Raw genomic sequence first — 15,874 nt, 5'->3', positions numbered from 1 at the left:
CATTTCTCTCTGTCCTATTCAACAACAATGACATCAATAACAACAATAGTAATAACTATAACAATAAAACAACAAGGGCAACAAAAGGGAAAATAAATATTAAAAAAGTAAATAAATAATTACTTGGAGGGCTGGGCGGTAGTGCAGTGGGTTAAGCACATATGGCACAAGTGCAAGGACGGGTGTAAGTATCTTGGTTTGAGCCCTTGGCTCCCCACCTGCTGGAGGATCACTTCATGGGTGATAAAGCAGGTCTACAGGTTTCTATCTTTCTCTCCCCCTCTCTGTCTTCCCCTCTTCTCTCCATTTCTCTCTGTCCTATCCAACAACAATAGCAATGGCAACAATATTAACTACAACAACAATAAAACAAGGGCAACAAAAAGGAAAAAATAGGGACAGTCCAGCGGTAGCGCAATGGGTTAAGCGCAGGTGGTGCAAAGCGCAAGGACTGACCCATAAGGATCCGGTTCCAGCCCCCGGCTCCCCACCTGCAGGGGAGTCGCTTCACAGGCTGTGAAGCAGGTCTGCAGGTGTCTATCTTTCTCTCCCCCTCTCTGTCTTCCCCTGCTCTCTCCATTTCTCTCTGTCCTATCTAACAACAATGACATCAATGACAACAACAATAACTACAACACCAATGAAAAACAACAAGAGCAACAAAAGGGAAAATAAATAAATAAATAAATAAATATTTTTTTAAAGGGGGGGGGGAAATAACCTCCAGGAGCAGTGCAGGCACCAAGCCCCAGCAATAATCCTGGAGGCAAAAAAAGAAAAACTAAAAAAATTACTTGTGGTCTGGGAGGTGGTGCAGTAGATAAAGCATTGGACTCTTAAGCATGAGGTTTTGAGTTTAGTCCCTGGCAGCGCATGTACCAGAGTGATGTCTGGTTCTTTTTCTTCTCCTACCTTCTTCATGAATAAATTAAATCTAATAATAATTACTCAGGGCTGAGAAGATAGTATAATGGTTATGCAGAAGACTTTCATGTCTGAGCCTTCGAGGCCCTACGTCCAATCTTCAGTACCACCATAAGCCAGAGTTGAGTGGTGCTCTAGTCTTTCTTTTTTTCTTTTTTTTTGTTTTTCCTAAATATTTTAGGATTTTTTTTTTTTTCCTCCAGGGTTATTGCTGGTGCTCAGTGTGTGCACCATGAATCCACTGCTCTGGGAGGCCATTTTTTTCCCCATTTTTGTTGCCCTTGTTGTTGATGTTATTGTTATTGTTGCCATTGATGTTGTTGTTGGATAAAACAGAAAGAAATTGAGAGTGGAGGGGAGATAGAGAGGGGGGAGAGAAAGACAGACACCTGCAGACCTGCTTTACCACCTGTGAAGCGACTCCCCTGCAGGTGGGGAGCCTGGGACTCAGACTGGGATCCTTAAGCCAATCCTTGCGCTTTGTGCCATGTGTGCTTAACCCACTGGGCTACCGCCCGACCCCCATATTTTAGGATTTTTTAAAAATGTTTTTTAAAGATGCTGAGAAGAAGAGAAAGACCAGAGCACTGCTCTGCTCTGGATTATGGTGGTTCTGAAGATCGAATCTGGGACTCAAGCCTGTAAGTCTTCTTGCATAACTATTATGCTGTCTCCCCAGCCCAATATTTTAGAAATTTCTCAAATATTATTTATTTATTTATTTATTTATTTATTTATTTATTTTGGATACACAGAGAGAAATTGAGAGGAGAAGGGAGAGAGAGAGATGTTGTTTAAGTTTGGGGGCGCCAGCAGGCCGGGCGAGTGTCGCGGCGGTAGAGAGAGACTCGAGGACACACGGCTGGGCTGAGAAGCTGCAGTTTAATCTTTATTCACTAACGGGCAAATCCCCACACCATGTGCTTCTCCATCATTTTCTCTCTGCTGCTGCTGCTGGGACTCTGGACGTCCTTAGCATAGGGGGCTGGGAGAAAAAGGGGCGCGAAACTAGCAAGGGCCAAACCGATTCTCTCAGAGCTGGGGGGAAGGGGAACAAACCAATATGAAACTTAGCAACAGAAAGATACCTGTAGCGCTGCTTCACAACTTGTGAAGCTTTCCCCTTGCGAGTGGATCTTTGCATACTGTAATGTGTGCACTCAACCAGGTATGCCACCAACTGGCCCCTGGTCTTTCTCTCTGTGTCTATTTCTTATTAAAATAAGTTTAAAAAAATTAAATAATAACTCAGGCTGGGGAGACAGTATAATGGTTATGCCAAAGATTTTCAAGCTTAAGAAGTATCAGGTTTGGGAGTCGGGCGGTAGCGCAACGGCAAGTGGCGCAAAGTGCAAGGACTGACCCATAAGGATCCGGTTCGAGCCCCCGGCTCCCCACCTGCAGGGTAGTTGCTTCACAGGCAGTGAAGGAGGTCTGAGGTGTCTATCTCTCTCCCCATCTCTGTCTTCCCCTCTTCTCTCCATTTCTCTCTGTCCTATCTAACAACTACGACATCAATAACAACAATAATAACTACAACAACAATGAAAAACAACAAGGGCCGGGTGTAAGGTTCCCGGTTCGAGCCCCCAGCTCTCCACCTGCAGGTGGGTCACTTCACAGGCGGTGAAGCAGGTCTGCAGGTGTCTGTCTCTCTCTCCCCCTTTCTGTCTTCCCTTCCTCTCTCGATTTCTCTCTGTCCTAACCAACAACGACAACAATAACAACTACAACAATAATAATAACAACAACAATAAACAAGAAAGCAACAAAAGGGGGAAAATGGCCTCCAGGAGCAGTGGACTCTTAGTACAGGCACCAAGCGCCAACTATAACCCTGGAGACACAAAAATAAATAGATAAATTTTTGCATAAAATAAAGAAGTCTCGGGTTCAATCCCTAGCACCACCATAAACCAGAGCTGAGCAGTACTCTGATCTCTCTCACTGTCTTTCTGTATCTTTCATACCTTTCCTGTGTATCTCTCTCATTAAAAAAAAAAAAAAAAAAAAAGGGCTGGGTACTAGTACACTTGGTTAATCACACATAGTACAAAGCACAAGGACCAGAGCAAGAATCTTGGTTCAAGCCCCCAGTTCCCCACCTGCAGGGGGGTTGCTTCACAAGCAGTGAAGCAAGTCTCCAGGTGTCTGTCTTTCTCTCCCTTTTCTATCTATCTTCCCCTTCTCTCACAATTTCTCTCAGTCCTATCCAATAAAAATGAAAAAAAAAAAAAAAAAAAAAAAAAAGGCCTCCAGGAGCAGTAGCCCCAGCAATAACACTAGAGGAAAAAAAAAAAATTCATGCCTGAGGTTACTAGGTTCTAGGTCCAATCCCCAGCAGTACCATAAGCAGTACCAAAGCTGAGCAGTGCTTTGGTTTTTCTCTGTGTCTTTCTCTGTATCTCTCTCATTAAAATAAAAAATATATATATTTAAAACTTTCTTTAATTTTCTAAATGTTTTTTTAATATTTATTTTATTTATTCCCTTTTGTTGCCCTTGTTGTTTTATTGCTATAGTTGTTGTTGTTATTGATGTCATTGTTGTTAGATAGGACAGAGAGAAATGGAGAGAGATGGGGAAGACAGAGAGGGAGAGAGAAAAACAGACACCTGCAGACCTGCTTGACCGCCTGTGAAGTGACTTCCCTGCAGGTGGGGTGCCGGAGGCTCGAACCAGGATCCTTATGCTGGTCCTTGCACTTTGCACCGCCTGCGCTTAACCCGATGCGGTACCGCCTGACTCCCCTTTAACTTTATTTTATTTGATAGAACAGAGAGGAATTTAGAGGGAGGAACTTGGGTCCTTGTGTATGGTAATATGTACACTTAACCAGGTGTGCCACCACCTGGCCCCTTAATATATATACTTTTTAAATTACTTATAGCCCAGGATGTAGTGCAGTGGATAAAGTACTCACAAAGCATAAGCTTGAGATCTTGAGTTGCATACCCCAGTTTTGATATGCCAGAGTGATACTCTGGTTCTCTCTCTCACTCTCCATCTTCCTCTTGTGTTAATAAATAAATCTTATTTAATTATTTATTTTAATAAAATTAATATGGTGGTGCCAGGGATTGAACCTTGGCCCTCTGATGACTGATTTATTAGCAGGGGGTGGGGGAATGCCAGAGATCTACTCAGCCTGGAGTCTTTGGTGCCATAGGCAAACAGACCCTTCTGCGTAACAACTATGCAATCTCCCCATAAATAAGTCTTTTTTTTTTTAACTGACTCTGGCTAGGGAGATAGAATACTAGTTATGAAAAGACTTTAATGGTTTGAAGTTCTCAGGTTCAACTCCTACATTACTATAAGCCAGAGTTGAACAGTGTTCTATTTAAACAAGTAAATAAAATAAAGATGAAAAACAAATAAAGATGACTCAGTTTTCTTGAAAGTGTTTCATGGTGTAGCATGAATTCTTTTTTTTTTTTTGATAATTTTTTTTTAAATTTTAATTACTTAATTTATTTATTCCCTTTTGTTGCCCTTGTTGTTTATTGTTGTTGTTATTAATGTCATCGTTGTTGGATAGGACAGAGAGAAATGGAGAGAGGAAGGGAAGACAGAGAGGGGGAGAGAAAGACAGACACCTGCAGACCTGCTTCACTGCCTGTGAAGCGACTCCCCTGCAGGTGGGGAGCCGGGGGCTCGAACCAGGATCCTTCCGCCAGTCCTTGTGCTTTGCGCCACCTGCGCTTAACCCGCTGCGCTATCACCGACTCCCTGTAGCATGAATTCTATGGCTTGAATTCAACCAGTATGTCAACAGTTTAATCTTAGAAATAGAGATTTAAAGCCCACTTCTCACTTTCCTGAATTTTTTCCATAGTTATAACATGTTTTAGGCTTTTATGCCTACCAAATATACTTACTTCACCAGAAGTGCTTATAATATAATTGGCTTTTTTTAAAGATTTTATTTATTTATTTATTTATTTATTTATGAGAAAGATAGGAGGAGAGAGAAAGAACCAGACATCACTCTGGCACATGTGCTGCCGGGGAGCAATCTCGGGACCTCATGCTTGAGAGTCCAAAGCTTTACCACTGCGCCACCTCCCGGACCACAATATGATTGGCTTTTAAAGATATGAATGCAGTCAGGATTCTCTCCACGTTTAACAAGACAATAAACATTAGGAATTTGACTTCTTCACTGAGGGTGTAGGAAAGGAACCAGCATTAGAGTTTGCCTCTGAGATGGAAGGAATCAGTTTTTGGACCATCAGAATGCCAGAGGTAGAAATGATTCTGAAGTAAGGGAATCTAGAACTGGATTTTAACATTATAAGTATCATCATCAGAAATCCAAATCCTATTGTAGAAATGACCTACAGGTTTAGGGAGGTAACACAACGGTTATACAAAAAGATTTTCATGCCTGAGGCAACAAGCTCCCAGTACCACCACAAACCAGAGCAGAGCAACACTCAGGAAAAATAAATAAATAAAAGACTTAACAACTCCCCCCCCCCCAAGCGATAAATTATGAGTGTACAAGGTAGGTCAAACACATGTTCAAGTCATACCGAGTAATGTAAGGTAAAATATTGATTATGACCCCTTTCCCATTTAAGGAGGGGAAAACAAATTGGAATGGGTAGAGATGTCTGATATCTGCCACATGCTGAACTGCGTGACAGAAATCAAGCAGACTGAACTGAAAGAAATTCAATTCAGGGGCCAGGTGGTGGCGCACCTAGTTGAGCCCACGTTACAGTGTGCAAGGACTCAGGTTCGAGACCCCAGTTCCCACCTACAGGGGGAAAGCTTCACAAGTGGTAAAGCAGTGCTGCAGATGTCTGCCTCTTTCCCTCTCTATCACCCTCTACCCTCTCAATTTCTGACTGTCTCTATCCAACAAATAAAAGGCAAAAAAAAGTTAATTTAAAGTTAATTTAAAAAAAAGACTTAAAAAATTCAATTCAAATAAATTCAATAAAGTCATGGCCCTTCTGAGGTACTAGCCCAATACTTTTTTTAAATATTATTTATTTATTTATTTATTCCCTTTTGTTGCCCTTGTTTTATTGTTGTAGTTATTGTTGTTGTTGATGTCGTCGTTGTTAGATAGGACAGAGACCAATGAAGAGAGGAGGGAAAGACAGAGGGGGAGAGAAAGACACCTGCAGACCTGCTTCACTGCTTGTGAAGTGTCTTCCCTGCAGGTGGGGGCACCCTGGCCTTAAACCGGGATCCTTACCTGGTCCTTGCGCTTTGCACCACGTGCGCTTAACCCGCTGCACTACAGCCTGACTCCCTAGCCCACTTCTCACCTCCTAACCAAAGCCACTTCAGTTAAGCCTATTTAGAAATCTACTTTTGGGGGGCCGGGTGGTGGCGCACCAGTTTAAGCACACCGCAGTTCAAGCCCTCGGTCCCCACTAGCAAGGGAAAAGCTTTACAAGTGGTGAAGCAGTGTTGCAGGAGTGTGTCTGTCTCTCTCCCTCTCTATCTCCCCCTACCCTCTCTATTTCTGGCTATCTCTATCCAATAAATAAAGATTTAAAAAATAAAAGAATAAAAGAAATCCACTTTTAGGTTTGGAAGTAGCTCACCTAGCAGACCACATACCTTATCATGCATGACCCAGGTTCAAACCCCTGTCATCACATGGGAGCATTATGTGTAACACCAGGGAAAAGTTCCACGAATAGTAGAGTGATGCTATTATGTCTCTCTTTTTTTTTAGACTTTTTTTTGGAATTTTTTTTAAGACTACGGAGATAACAGAATGCTTATGCAAAAGAGTTTGGGTTTTTTTGCCTCCAAGGTTATTGGTTGGTACCTGCACTAGTAATCTACTGCTCCTGGAGGCTATTTTTCCCATTTTGTTGCCTTTGTTGTTGTTATTACTATTGTTATTGCTGTTGTTGTTTTTGGACAGGACAGAGAGAAATGGAGAGAGGAGGGGAAGACTGAGAGGAGGAGAGAAAGATAGCCGTCTGCAGGCCTTCCTCACCACCAGTGAAGTAACCCCCTGCAGGTGGGGAGCCAGGGGCTCAAACCAGGATCCTTATATTGGTCCTTGCGCTTTGCACCACATGTGCTTGCCCCATTGCACGACTGCCTAGCCCCCCCCTTTCCAAATTTTTGAAAAAGATTTGTTTATTCACTAACACCAGAGAAAGAACAGAGGTTTATTTATTTATTTATTACTTATCAATGAGGGGTGGGAGAGGGTAGAAAGAAACAGAGCATCACTCTGGCACAAGTGATGCCAGGGATGGACTTCAGAACCTCATGTTTGAGAGTCCAATACTTTATCACATTATGCCACCTCCCTGATGGTGATGTAAATGACTTTCATGCCTGAGACTCATTGGTCTCAGGTTCAATTCCCAGAATAATCAAAAGCCAAAACTGAGCAGTACTCTGCTTAAAATGTGAAAGAGAGAGAGAGTGGGGGACAGAAAGAGAAAGAACAGAAACTCTAGGAGGCCAACCAGTGGCACAACCGTTAGTACCATACTTTACCATGCACAAGGACCCAGGTTCAAGCCCCGAACCCTCACCTGCACAGGGAAAGATTCATAAGTGGTGAAGCAGTGCTTCAGGTGTCTCTGTTCCTCTCCATCCCCCTTCTCTTTCCATTTCTGTTTATATAATAAATAAATAAATGGCTGGGCAATGGCACACTTGGTTTACTGCATACTTTACCAAGTATAGGACCTAGATTTGAACCCCCACTCCCCACCTAAATGGGGGGTGCTTCACAAATGAAGAAAATCTGCAGATGTCTCTCTTTCTCTCTCCCTCTCTATTTTCCCCTCCCCTCTCAATTTCTCTCTGTCCTATCCAGTAAAATACAAAGAAAATAAAATAGAAAAACATGACTATGTGATCCGGGAGGTGCCTCAGTGGATAAAGCGCGTTGGACTCTCAAGCATGAGGTTCCAAGTTCAGTCCCCAGTAGCTCATGTACCAGATTGATGTCTGATTCTTTCATTCTTTCCTCCCATCTTTCTCATCAATAAATAAATAAAATCTTTAAAAAAAAAAAAAAAGAAGAAGAAGAAAGAAAAAGGAGAAATAGTGAGGAATGGTGGATTTGTAGTGCTGGCACAGAGTCCAGCAACAACCCTGGTGGCAATTTAAATAAATAAATAAATAAAATCAAGTGGGGGTAGATAGCATAATGGTTATGCAAACAGACTCTCATGACTGAGGCTCCAAAGTCCCAGGTTCAATCCCCCACACCACCATCAGCCAGAGCTGAGCAGTGCTCTAGTGTTTCTTTCTGTGTCTCTGTCTGCATCTCTCTCCAAAAAAAAAAAGAAAGAAAAGAAAGTTTATTAAGTGGTCCGGGAGGTGCCGCAGTGATAAAGCTTTGGACTCTCAAGCATGAGGTCCTGAGTTTGATCCCCAGCAGCACATGTGCCAGTGATGTCTGGTTCTTTCTCTCTCCTCCTCTTGTCTTTCTCAGAAATAAGTAAATAAAATCTTTTTTTTTTTCCTCCAGGGTTATTGCTGGGCTCGGTGCCTGCACCATGAATCCACCGCTCCTGGAGGCCATTTTTCCCCCTTTTTGTTTCCCTAGTTGTTGCAGCGTTGTTGCGGTTATTATTGCCATTGTTGACGTTGCTTTGTTGTTGGATAGGACAGAGAGAAAATGGAGAAAGGAGGGGAAGACAGAGAGAGAGGGGGAGAGAAAGATAGACACCTGCAGACCTGCTTCACCGCCCGTGAAGCGACTCCCCTGCAGGTGGGGAGCCGGGGGCTCGAACCGGGATCCTTACGCTGGTCCCTGCGCTTTGCGCCACGTGCGCTTAACCCACTGCGCCACCGCCCGACCCCCAATAAAATCTTTTAAAAAAATTAATTAAATTATATTAAATCACAAAAATAAAGAGTAGAAACTCACTGTTGAGCAACACATATACTCAAGACCTTGCCTTGATGCTGACGCAGACTCAGGTGGATAAAGTCAGTCCCTGCCCTAGAGCAGCAAATGAGCAAGTAGGAAGCGGCTTCGGGAAGCATCCCACAGGGCTCTGTCTGGTCCTCCCGGAGAGTATGGCGTAGCAGAAGAAAACTTCAAAGTATTTGCTTCACTGGGCTGTGAAATCGAGCACTTCCAAGATATGAAGGGTTTTCCTAACTGAGAATGGAGGCCCAAAAGCCCTTGTTCACATGCTGATGTTTCTAGATGTGGTCAACTACCTGGGAGAGGGAAAAGGAAACCTATTGTCTTTGAAGAAAGTGAACTGGGCACGTGAAGATGACCGGCTGGAGAAGTGGCACTGGCCATCTTTCCTGCACTGATGGGGAAGTGGTAGAGAAGGCTGAAAGGCTGCCCTTCTAAAGCCTCCTCCTGTGCTGCCTGGCTTTTCTGCCTGCACACCAGCCCCTTTCCCCAACTAACTACTTAACCCTTCCTGGTCATTAAAGAGACCACCCCACCTCACAGAATCCGCCTCAGAAAGTCCTTTCTGCCCAAATCTCTTCCTAAAGAGATAGATTCCGCTTCTAAGAAACAGAGGGAAGAGAGAAAGGAGTCCATTAACTTACCACACATTCTCTCCCTCATACCTGTAATCCTTGTCTTACAAGGAAAATCTAGTGGGCCTGGACCTGCCTCCTATAACTCAAGGACAGAGCAATGCTGAAGTTTTCTGGGACTGTGAAATATTTAAGGGAACCTCAGTAGAAAGGGTTCCAGGGGTAGACAGCCCAAAGTTTCACAGCACCTCCCATCCTCAAATTCTTGGAATCAGAAAATCTAGTCTTTCAAAGTAGGTCAGCACTTGGGTAAGCAGTAGTTCTCTGGAAAGGGAAGGGAGCAGAGGCCTTGTCTTGATAGAGAGTGGATTCATCCAGAGCTGTGGGCTGCTGGGGCCCCAGGGGCACAAGAGAGGAGGGAAGACTAAAGCAGTATTTTCCCTGGGATGCGAAAGGGCTCAGAGTGACAGTGCACCACTAGACTGAGACCAGATTGCTGCCCACACCCCCCACCCTTTGCTTCTGGGAAGGAGGGGGCTGTCAGTCCTGAGATCTAGAGAGCGACCTCCCTCCTGGAGGAGGAGGAGGAGGGAAAGGAGGGAATGTGAGTGCCTGAGTTTAGTGGGGGAGGGGCTTCTGCAGATCTGAGAGCCTTGGAGCTGCCCCGTGTCCTGGGCCCCATGACCTCTGGGGCCTTGGCTTCCCCAGCTGGCAGAGGATTGGGCCATCCCTGGGGGCCCCCCTTCCTCCCGCCCACCCTGCGGGCCATCCATCTCTCTCTCTCTCTCTCTCTCTCTCTCTCTCTCCCCCCCTGCACGCACTCTTGCCTTTCTCAGACATTTGTTGTGCAGTTCCTCTTTGTCTGCTGGGCACGAGGGCAGCGGCATCTGCCTCCCCCTGCCCGTGCACCCCCCACCCCCAGCCCTTCACCGGTTTGGGAAAAGGATGCCGTAGGCTAGCATCCCCCCAAACACCCCACACCGAGACATCCCCTCCAGCCCCCTCCCCAAGCACACCGGAGCGTGCCCTGGCCTCGCTCGCTCGCAATCTCCCTCTCCTGAACCACACACACACTCTCACACACACGCGCGCACACACACTCACACCCTGGGCTGAGCTCCTCTCGCTGGCTGCAGCCGTGGGCCCCTGCTCACCGTGCCGCTGCTGCTGCCTGCGAAATGACGGCGGTTCCCCTCACTTCCAGGAATCCACGCTTCCTGGAAGGTGAGTGGCTGGGCTCACCCCTGCCTGCCACCCAGACGCAGACATGCACACACCACCCGCACTCCCTCGCCGTTTCCAAGGCGGCGGCCGCGTTCGCACCCCAGGGTCTCACCGGCAAGGGAAGGATAATGTAAGTTCAGGCAGAAGGTGGCTAGTGGAGGGGGGGAGGGGGGTGTTTGGGGCCAGGGAGCCAATTCTGTAACTATTCCCAAGCCTGAGGAGAGGGAGAGGATGGGGGCCGTGTGTGTGTGTGTGTGTGTGTGTGTGTGTGTGTGTGTGTGTGTGTGTGTGTGTGTGTGTAGCGGGGGAGGGGGCGTTCCTCTTTACACTGGCAGAGGATGGGAGAGGGTGTTTGGTGTTGCTAAGCAAAGACTGTGACTTGGACATTGGGAGCTTGTGGTGACATCTTGATTAGGCCTTGGGGACAGATATAGAGCTCTCTGGGGTGAAATACTGAAACAGGCCTGGGTGGGAATGGGTAAGAGAGAGAGAACCAAGGTAAAGAGGAACCTTGGCAGAAGGTGCCTCAGCCTGGAACAGAGCTCTGAGGGGCCTCAGCCACATCCCCACAATAGAGCTGGGGATGGGCGGCTTTCTTTGCTTACTCCCCGCTCTCTATCAGCTAGCATCCCGCCAGCCGCCACCCTGGAGCTCCTGGGCAAGGAAGGGAAAGCACTTAGGATGAGGTCTCTTGCAGAGAAGTGTGGAGGTTCCCCAACCTTATGGCTGGTCCCCAGAGGCACACACTCTATGAAGGGATCAAGGAAAGGCGGCAAGAGCAGGAGTGGAGGGTAGTTTGTTCCTACGTGTGAAGCAGCACATCTGATTGGGGCTATTACCCTGCCTTCTTCCTCTGCCTCCTGCTCTCCTGTCTTTACTCATCTCCTTGCCTCACATGACCCTCCTGATATGGCTTTGCCCTCTGGGTGTTCAGCCAATCTATGGTGACTTTGACCAAGAAAATTTCTGAGACCTGAGAGTAGCAACCTTGGCTTTGAAAGTCTGGGATTTCTTGGGAGTCCCAGGCATCTGAAAATCCCTCGCTGGGGTTTCTGGGACTGAGAGAGGAACCACTGAAAGTTCCAGAATCTCACTCCTGTCCCCTTGGTTCTCTAGCTAGAACTTCAAATCTCTGGGGGTCCCAGAAAGGTTTCTCTGAAATGGATTCATTTTTATGTTTCAGTTCCATGAAAACAAACTCAAGCCTGTTTTCCTGGCCACCTTTATCCTGGAGAGGGCAATGGCATCAAAGAGCCCTTGCTAGTGTGACTCTAGTGGCACCTGCCCGCTCTTGCCCTTTCTCCTGCTCTCAGGCTTACTAGGATGTTTCCCCCACAGTGTCCCTAACTATATCCTGAAGCATATTTTCCTCCATATGCCAGGCTGCTGACCCCAAGGGCACCCTTAGCCCTGAGTACTCAGCACCAGGGCCCAGAAAGAAGCCTGTTTTTCCCACATTACTAGCACCAAGTATTTAGGGCAAGATAGAGTTTGGGAAGGAATGAGAAGATCCCCTTTTCAGTCCTAACCTTAGGAGACACTACCCTTAAAGGGCACATTTCTTAAACTGGCTCTAGCTTGATACAACTGGACCCACCACTTTATGATGCTCACTTTGTATAAGTGTATGGTTGTGATGCGGGGCAACTTTGTCTCTTAGATAGATAACCCTGGCTCATCTAAAGAGCCCCAGCTGGGGAAATTCAGTTTTAAGCCACAAGGCTTTTTTTTTTTCTCTATAGATAGTAAACAAATCTCCTTAGGCTGTGATGGGATAAATGGGGAAATGGGACTTTTAGGAAGAGAATATGAATGGGAAATGGTCCCAAAGTCCTGAGTGGTTGTTTTCTTCCCACTGACCGAAGCTGGAGAGGGATCCCTCAGGAGGGTGTGTTCCGGATTTCTTGCCTCAGGCCCAAGACTCCAACCATTTTATAATGGAATCTTTGTTTTGTGAAAGTAAGTATGTGCATAGCTGGGAAAATGGGTAAAGTACTAATGTAGGTGGACTTTAGGGATGAATTTTAGGGTTTGTTTTCCTCTCTCTCTCTCTCTCTCTCTCTCTTCCATATCTAGGCCTGTGTGTACACATCCATGCATGTTCATGTTATCAGACAATGTAGAAGGCTGTGGGTCTGTATGTTCCAGTAGGTATGTTCTCTTTATGTGTATCTACTACATATGTGACATGTGTTTGTGTTTATCTACATGTGTCTTAGTTCACCTATGTATTCATATAGAAGGTTGTGGGGAGGAGGGTTGTTCTTTAATACATGATTCCTATTTCAGGTTTGCTATCTACTCTTTTTAAACACATATATAACACTCTCAAAAAGTCACTTTTACAAGGCAGTTTTCAGCAACTGAGAACGAACTGATTGTTTTATCGCCAAAGGAACACTAAATAGTAAATAAGTGATTGAAGTCATATCAGACAGGAAGCTTTCTTGAGTTGTCACTTTTGCATTGATTTTAGAAAGGCTGGTAGGCTGAGCTCTCCCCCACTAAAACCATGACTCCAAACTAGCTATCTCAGTACCCCACTTGCTGTCCATGAGAAGATGCTCACTCTTCCACGGTCAGCTATGTGGCCTTGGACAAGAAACAGTGCCTCAGTTCCCTCATATGAAAAATTAAGATGGTAGGGGCACCTATGACATAAGGTTGTTGTGAAGAACAAGTGAAATTATTTAAAGTACATAGATGAGCTGAGGATGGCGCACGTGCTTCATGCAAGAGGTCCGTGATTTGATCCCTAGCACACACACTCCGGAAAGTAAATAAATAAGGTACACAGGACAATGCCCGGCACATTATATGCAGTCAACTAATGTTAGCTGCTATCACTATTGTTATCATTATTATCAATAGATTGAGGGGCAATTTCAGCTGACCTTCCTGCAGATCCTGAACCTGGTGTTGGGAGCTCCAGAGAGGAACAGTAGGGAAGAACACCTGTCCTCAGCCACCTCCCTCCACCTGAGGTCCCCATTTTCCTCTCCACCCTGGTCCGCCCAGCCCCAGCCCTGCTTCCTGTGGACGTCAGGCAGTGATGCTCTTCCCCTCAGGCCTAGATAAAGGTAGGGTGGGCAAGGCCCAGCCACAGAGCTCTCGGAAGTCAGCACCGGGCAGTCAGGCTGACAAAGGCACAAGGTATGGTGCCCAGATTACAACACTACCTTTTACAAGGCGATGAGCTAGATGTCTGAAACTTCACTGAAATCTGAAGCAATTAGGCAAAAATGGACAGTAAGTGATTTTAGCTACAGCTTCACCTGCCCTCTTGTTCTCTCCTCTAAGGTAGCGGGGACTCATCTCTGGAGAAGGAGTTCCTTGGGGCCCCGGTGGGGCCCTCAGTGAGCACCCCCAACAGCCAACATTCTTCTCCCAGCCGCTCACTCAGTGGTAAGTGCAACCTCCTATGCTCCCCCAGTCCCGGGTACCCCTACTTGTGTTGATTCACCTTTCACTGGCAGCCATTTCCCCATCACTGCCTCCTCCTGGTTTCCTGCACAGTCTCTAACAGCACTCAGGCACTCAACATCTAGAATTTTCCATTTCTGAAAAAAGAGAATGGGCACAACCCCAGACAAGATCTGAGAGAGAGAGAGACAGAGAGATCTGCAGCTGGAGAAGCAAGCAGAGGGAAATGATCACTAACTGAAGTTAGATAGGAAATAGAGATTAGAAGGATCTCCTCATCAACCCCCCCCCCACTATTCTCCTGTCCAGACAGGGTCCCCCCTGACTACCCCTCCTCATCTGGCCCTAGATCTGTGACATTCTCTAAATGGTTGAAATAGCCAGGAATGTAGGTCAGAGCTAAAGCCAAAGCTTTCTCTTCAGTGACTCCTCCCTCCTTCACCCCCCCTCCAGGTCTCTAAAGAAGAGAGTAGAGGGGCTCAGTGTTACCGGTGAGAGGGTCATGTGAGGCACGTCTGTCTTCTGGTTTTGCTCTCTTAAGCCTGCTGTCTCTTCAGTCTTCCTACGACCATGTTCCCGCCACTATTACTTGCCAGCTTCCTGCCCAGGGTCATGTCAGACATCTTTCTTTTCCTTTTTAATTTTTTTATTATTTATTTAATAATGATTAACAAGATTTAAGATAACAGGATTACAATTCTACACAGTTCCCACCACCAGAGTTCCATGTCCCATCCCCTCCATTGAAAACTTCCCTATTCCTTATCCCTCTGGGAGTATGGACCAAAGATCTTTATGGGGAGCAGAAGGTGGGAGCTCTGGCTTCTTTAATTGCTTCTCTGCTGGACATGGGTGTTGACAGGTGGATCCATACCCCCAGCCTGTTTCTATCTTTCCCTAGTGGGCAGGGCACTGAGGAGGTGAGGTTCCAGGGCACATTGGTGAAGTCATCTGCCCAGGGAAGTCAGGATGGAGTCATAGAGAAAGCTTCTGTTAGCTTCTCTCTCTCTCCTCAGTGACAGAAGATACCCTGTGTGCCCCAACTTTTTTCTCTTGAAGTCTATTTACCTAATGGATAGGATCAGAGGAAAGAGTTGTCTCAGGCCACACTACCCAAGAAACTTAGTGTATTGACCCTTTTTATTGCAGCATTTTTTGTATTTTTTAAATTTTTTTTAAATATTTATTTTATTTATTTATTCCCTTTTGTTGCCCTTGTTGTTTTATTGTTGTAGTTATTATTGTTGTTGTCGTTATTGGATAGGACAGAGAGAAATGGAGAGAGGAGGGGAAGACAGAGAGGAGGAGAGAAAGATAGACACCTGCAGACCTGCTTCACCGCCTGTGAAGCGACTCCCCTGCAGGTGGGGAGCCGGGGTTCGAACCGGGATCCTTATGCTGGTCCTTGTGCTTTGCGCCACCTGCGCTTAACCCGCTGCGCTACAGCCCGACTCCCATTTTTTGTATTTTTTAAGGGGGTGGGCAGTTAATGGTTTACAGCACAGTAACTTCTCATCTCGCTGGGGTAGGAGTCTGCAAAACACTCTCAGCCCCAACTTAACATCCTCTTCCATTGTCATGTACCAGGACCTCAAAGCCTCCCTTCTCCCCAGCCCTCTCCCTGCCTTCCTTCCCCAGAGTCCTTTGCTTTGGTGCAGTAGCATTTTTTTTTTTTTTTTATTCAGAAGAGAGAGAAGGAGAGAACTAGTGTCACCACTTCAGGCTGGCTTTTTCAGACAGACAGAGGCAGGTAGAGAAAGACACCAGATCACTGAAGTTTCCTCCAGTGTAGTGGAGGCCATACTTGAAACCAAGTCGAACTCATGGCAAGGCTGGTATACTGTCCTGGTGA

The 15,874-nt window shown here is 46.0% G+C and overlaps 1 protein-coding gene across 1 annotated transcript in view; it reads left to right on the top strand.

Annotated features, from left to right (window-relative positions):
• Nucleotides 1–10,219: 10,219 nt before the first annotated feature.
• Nucleotides 10,220–15,874, top strand: part of IKZF4 (IKAROS family zinc finger 4) — a 19,816-nt gene continuing 14,161 nt past the window's right edge. The window contains exons 1-4 of the mRNA XM_060193525.1: nucleotides 10,220–10,729; nucleotides 12,465–12,558; nucleotides 13,900–14,038; nucleotides 14,476–14,513. Of these exons, the coding sequence (XP_060049508.1) occupies nucleotides 10,643–10,729; nucleotides 12,465–12,558; nucleotides 13,900–14,038; nucleotides 14,476–14,513 (358 nt within the window). The 5' untranslated portion in view covers nucleotides 10,220–10,642. The remainder of the gene's footprint in view (nucleotides 10,730–12,464; nucleotides 12,559–13,899; nucleotides 14,039–14,475; nucleotides 14,514–15,874) is intronic.

Source organism: Erinaceus europaeus, chromosome 7 (genome assembly GCF_950295315.1).
Source record: "Erinaceus europaeus chromosome 7, mEriEur2.1, whole genome shotgun sequence".
NCBI lineage: Eukaryota > Metazoa > Chordata > Mammalia > Eulipotyphla > Erinaceidae > Erinaceus > Erinaceus europaeus.
The sequence above is the reverse complement of the archived record's forward strand: the minus strand, read 5'-3'. Positions and strand labels throughout refer to the sequence as shown.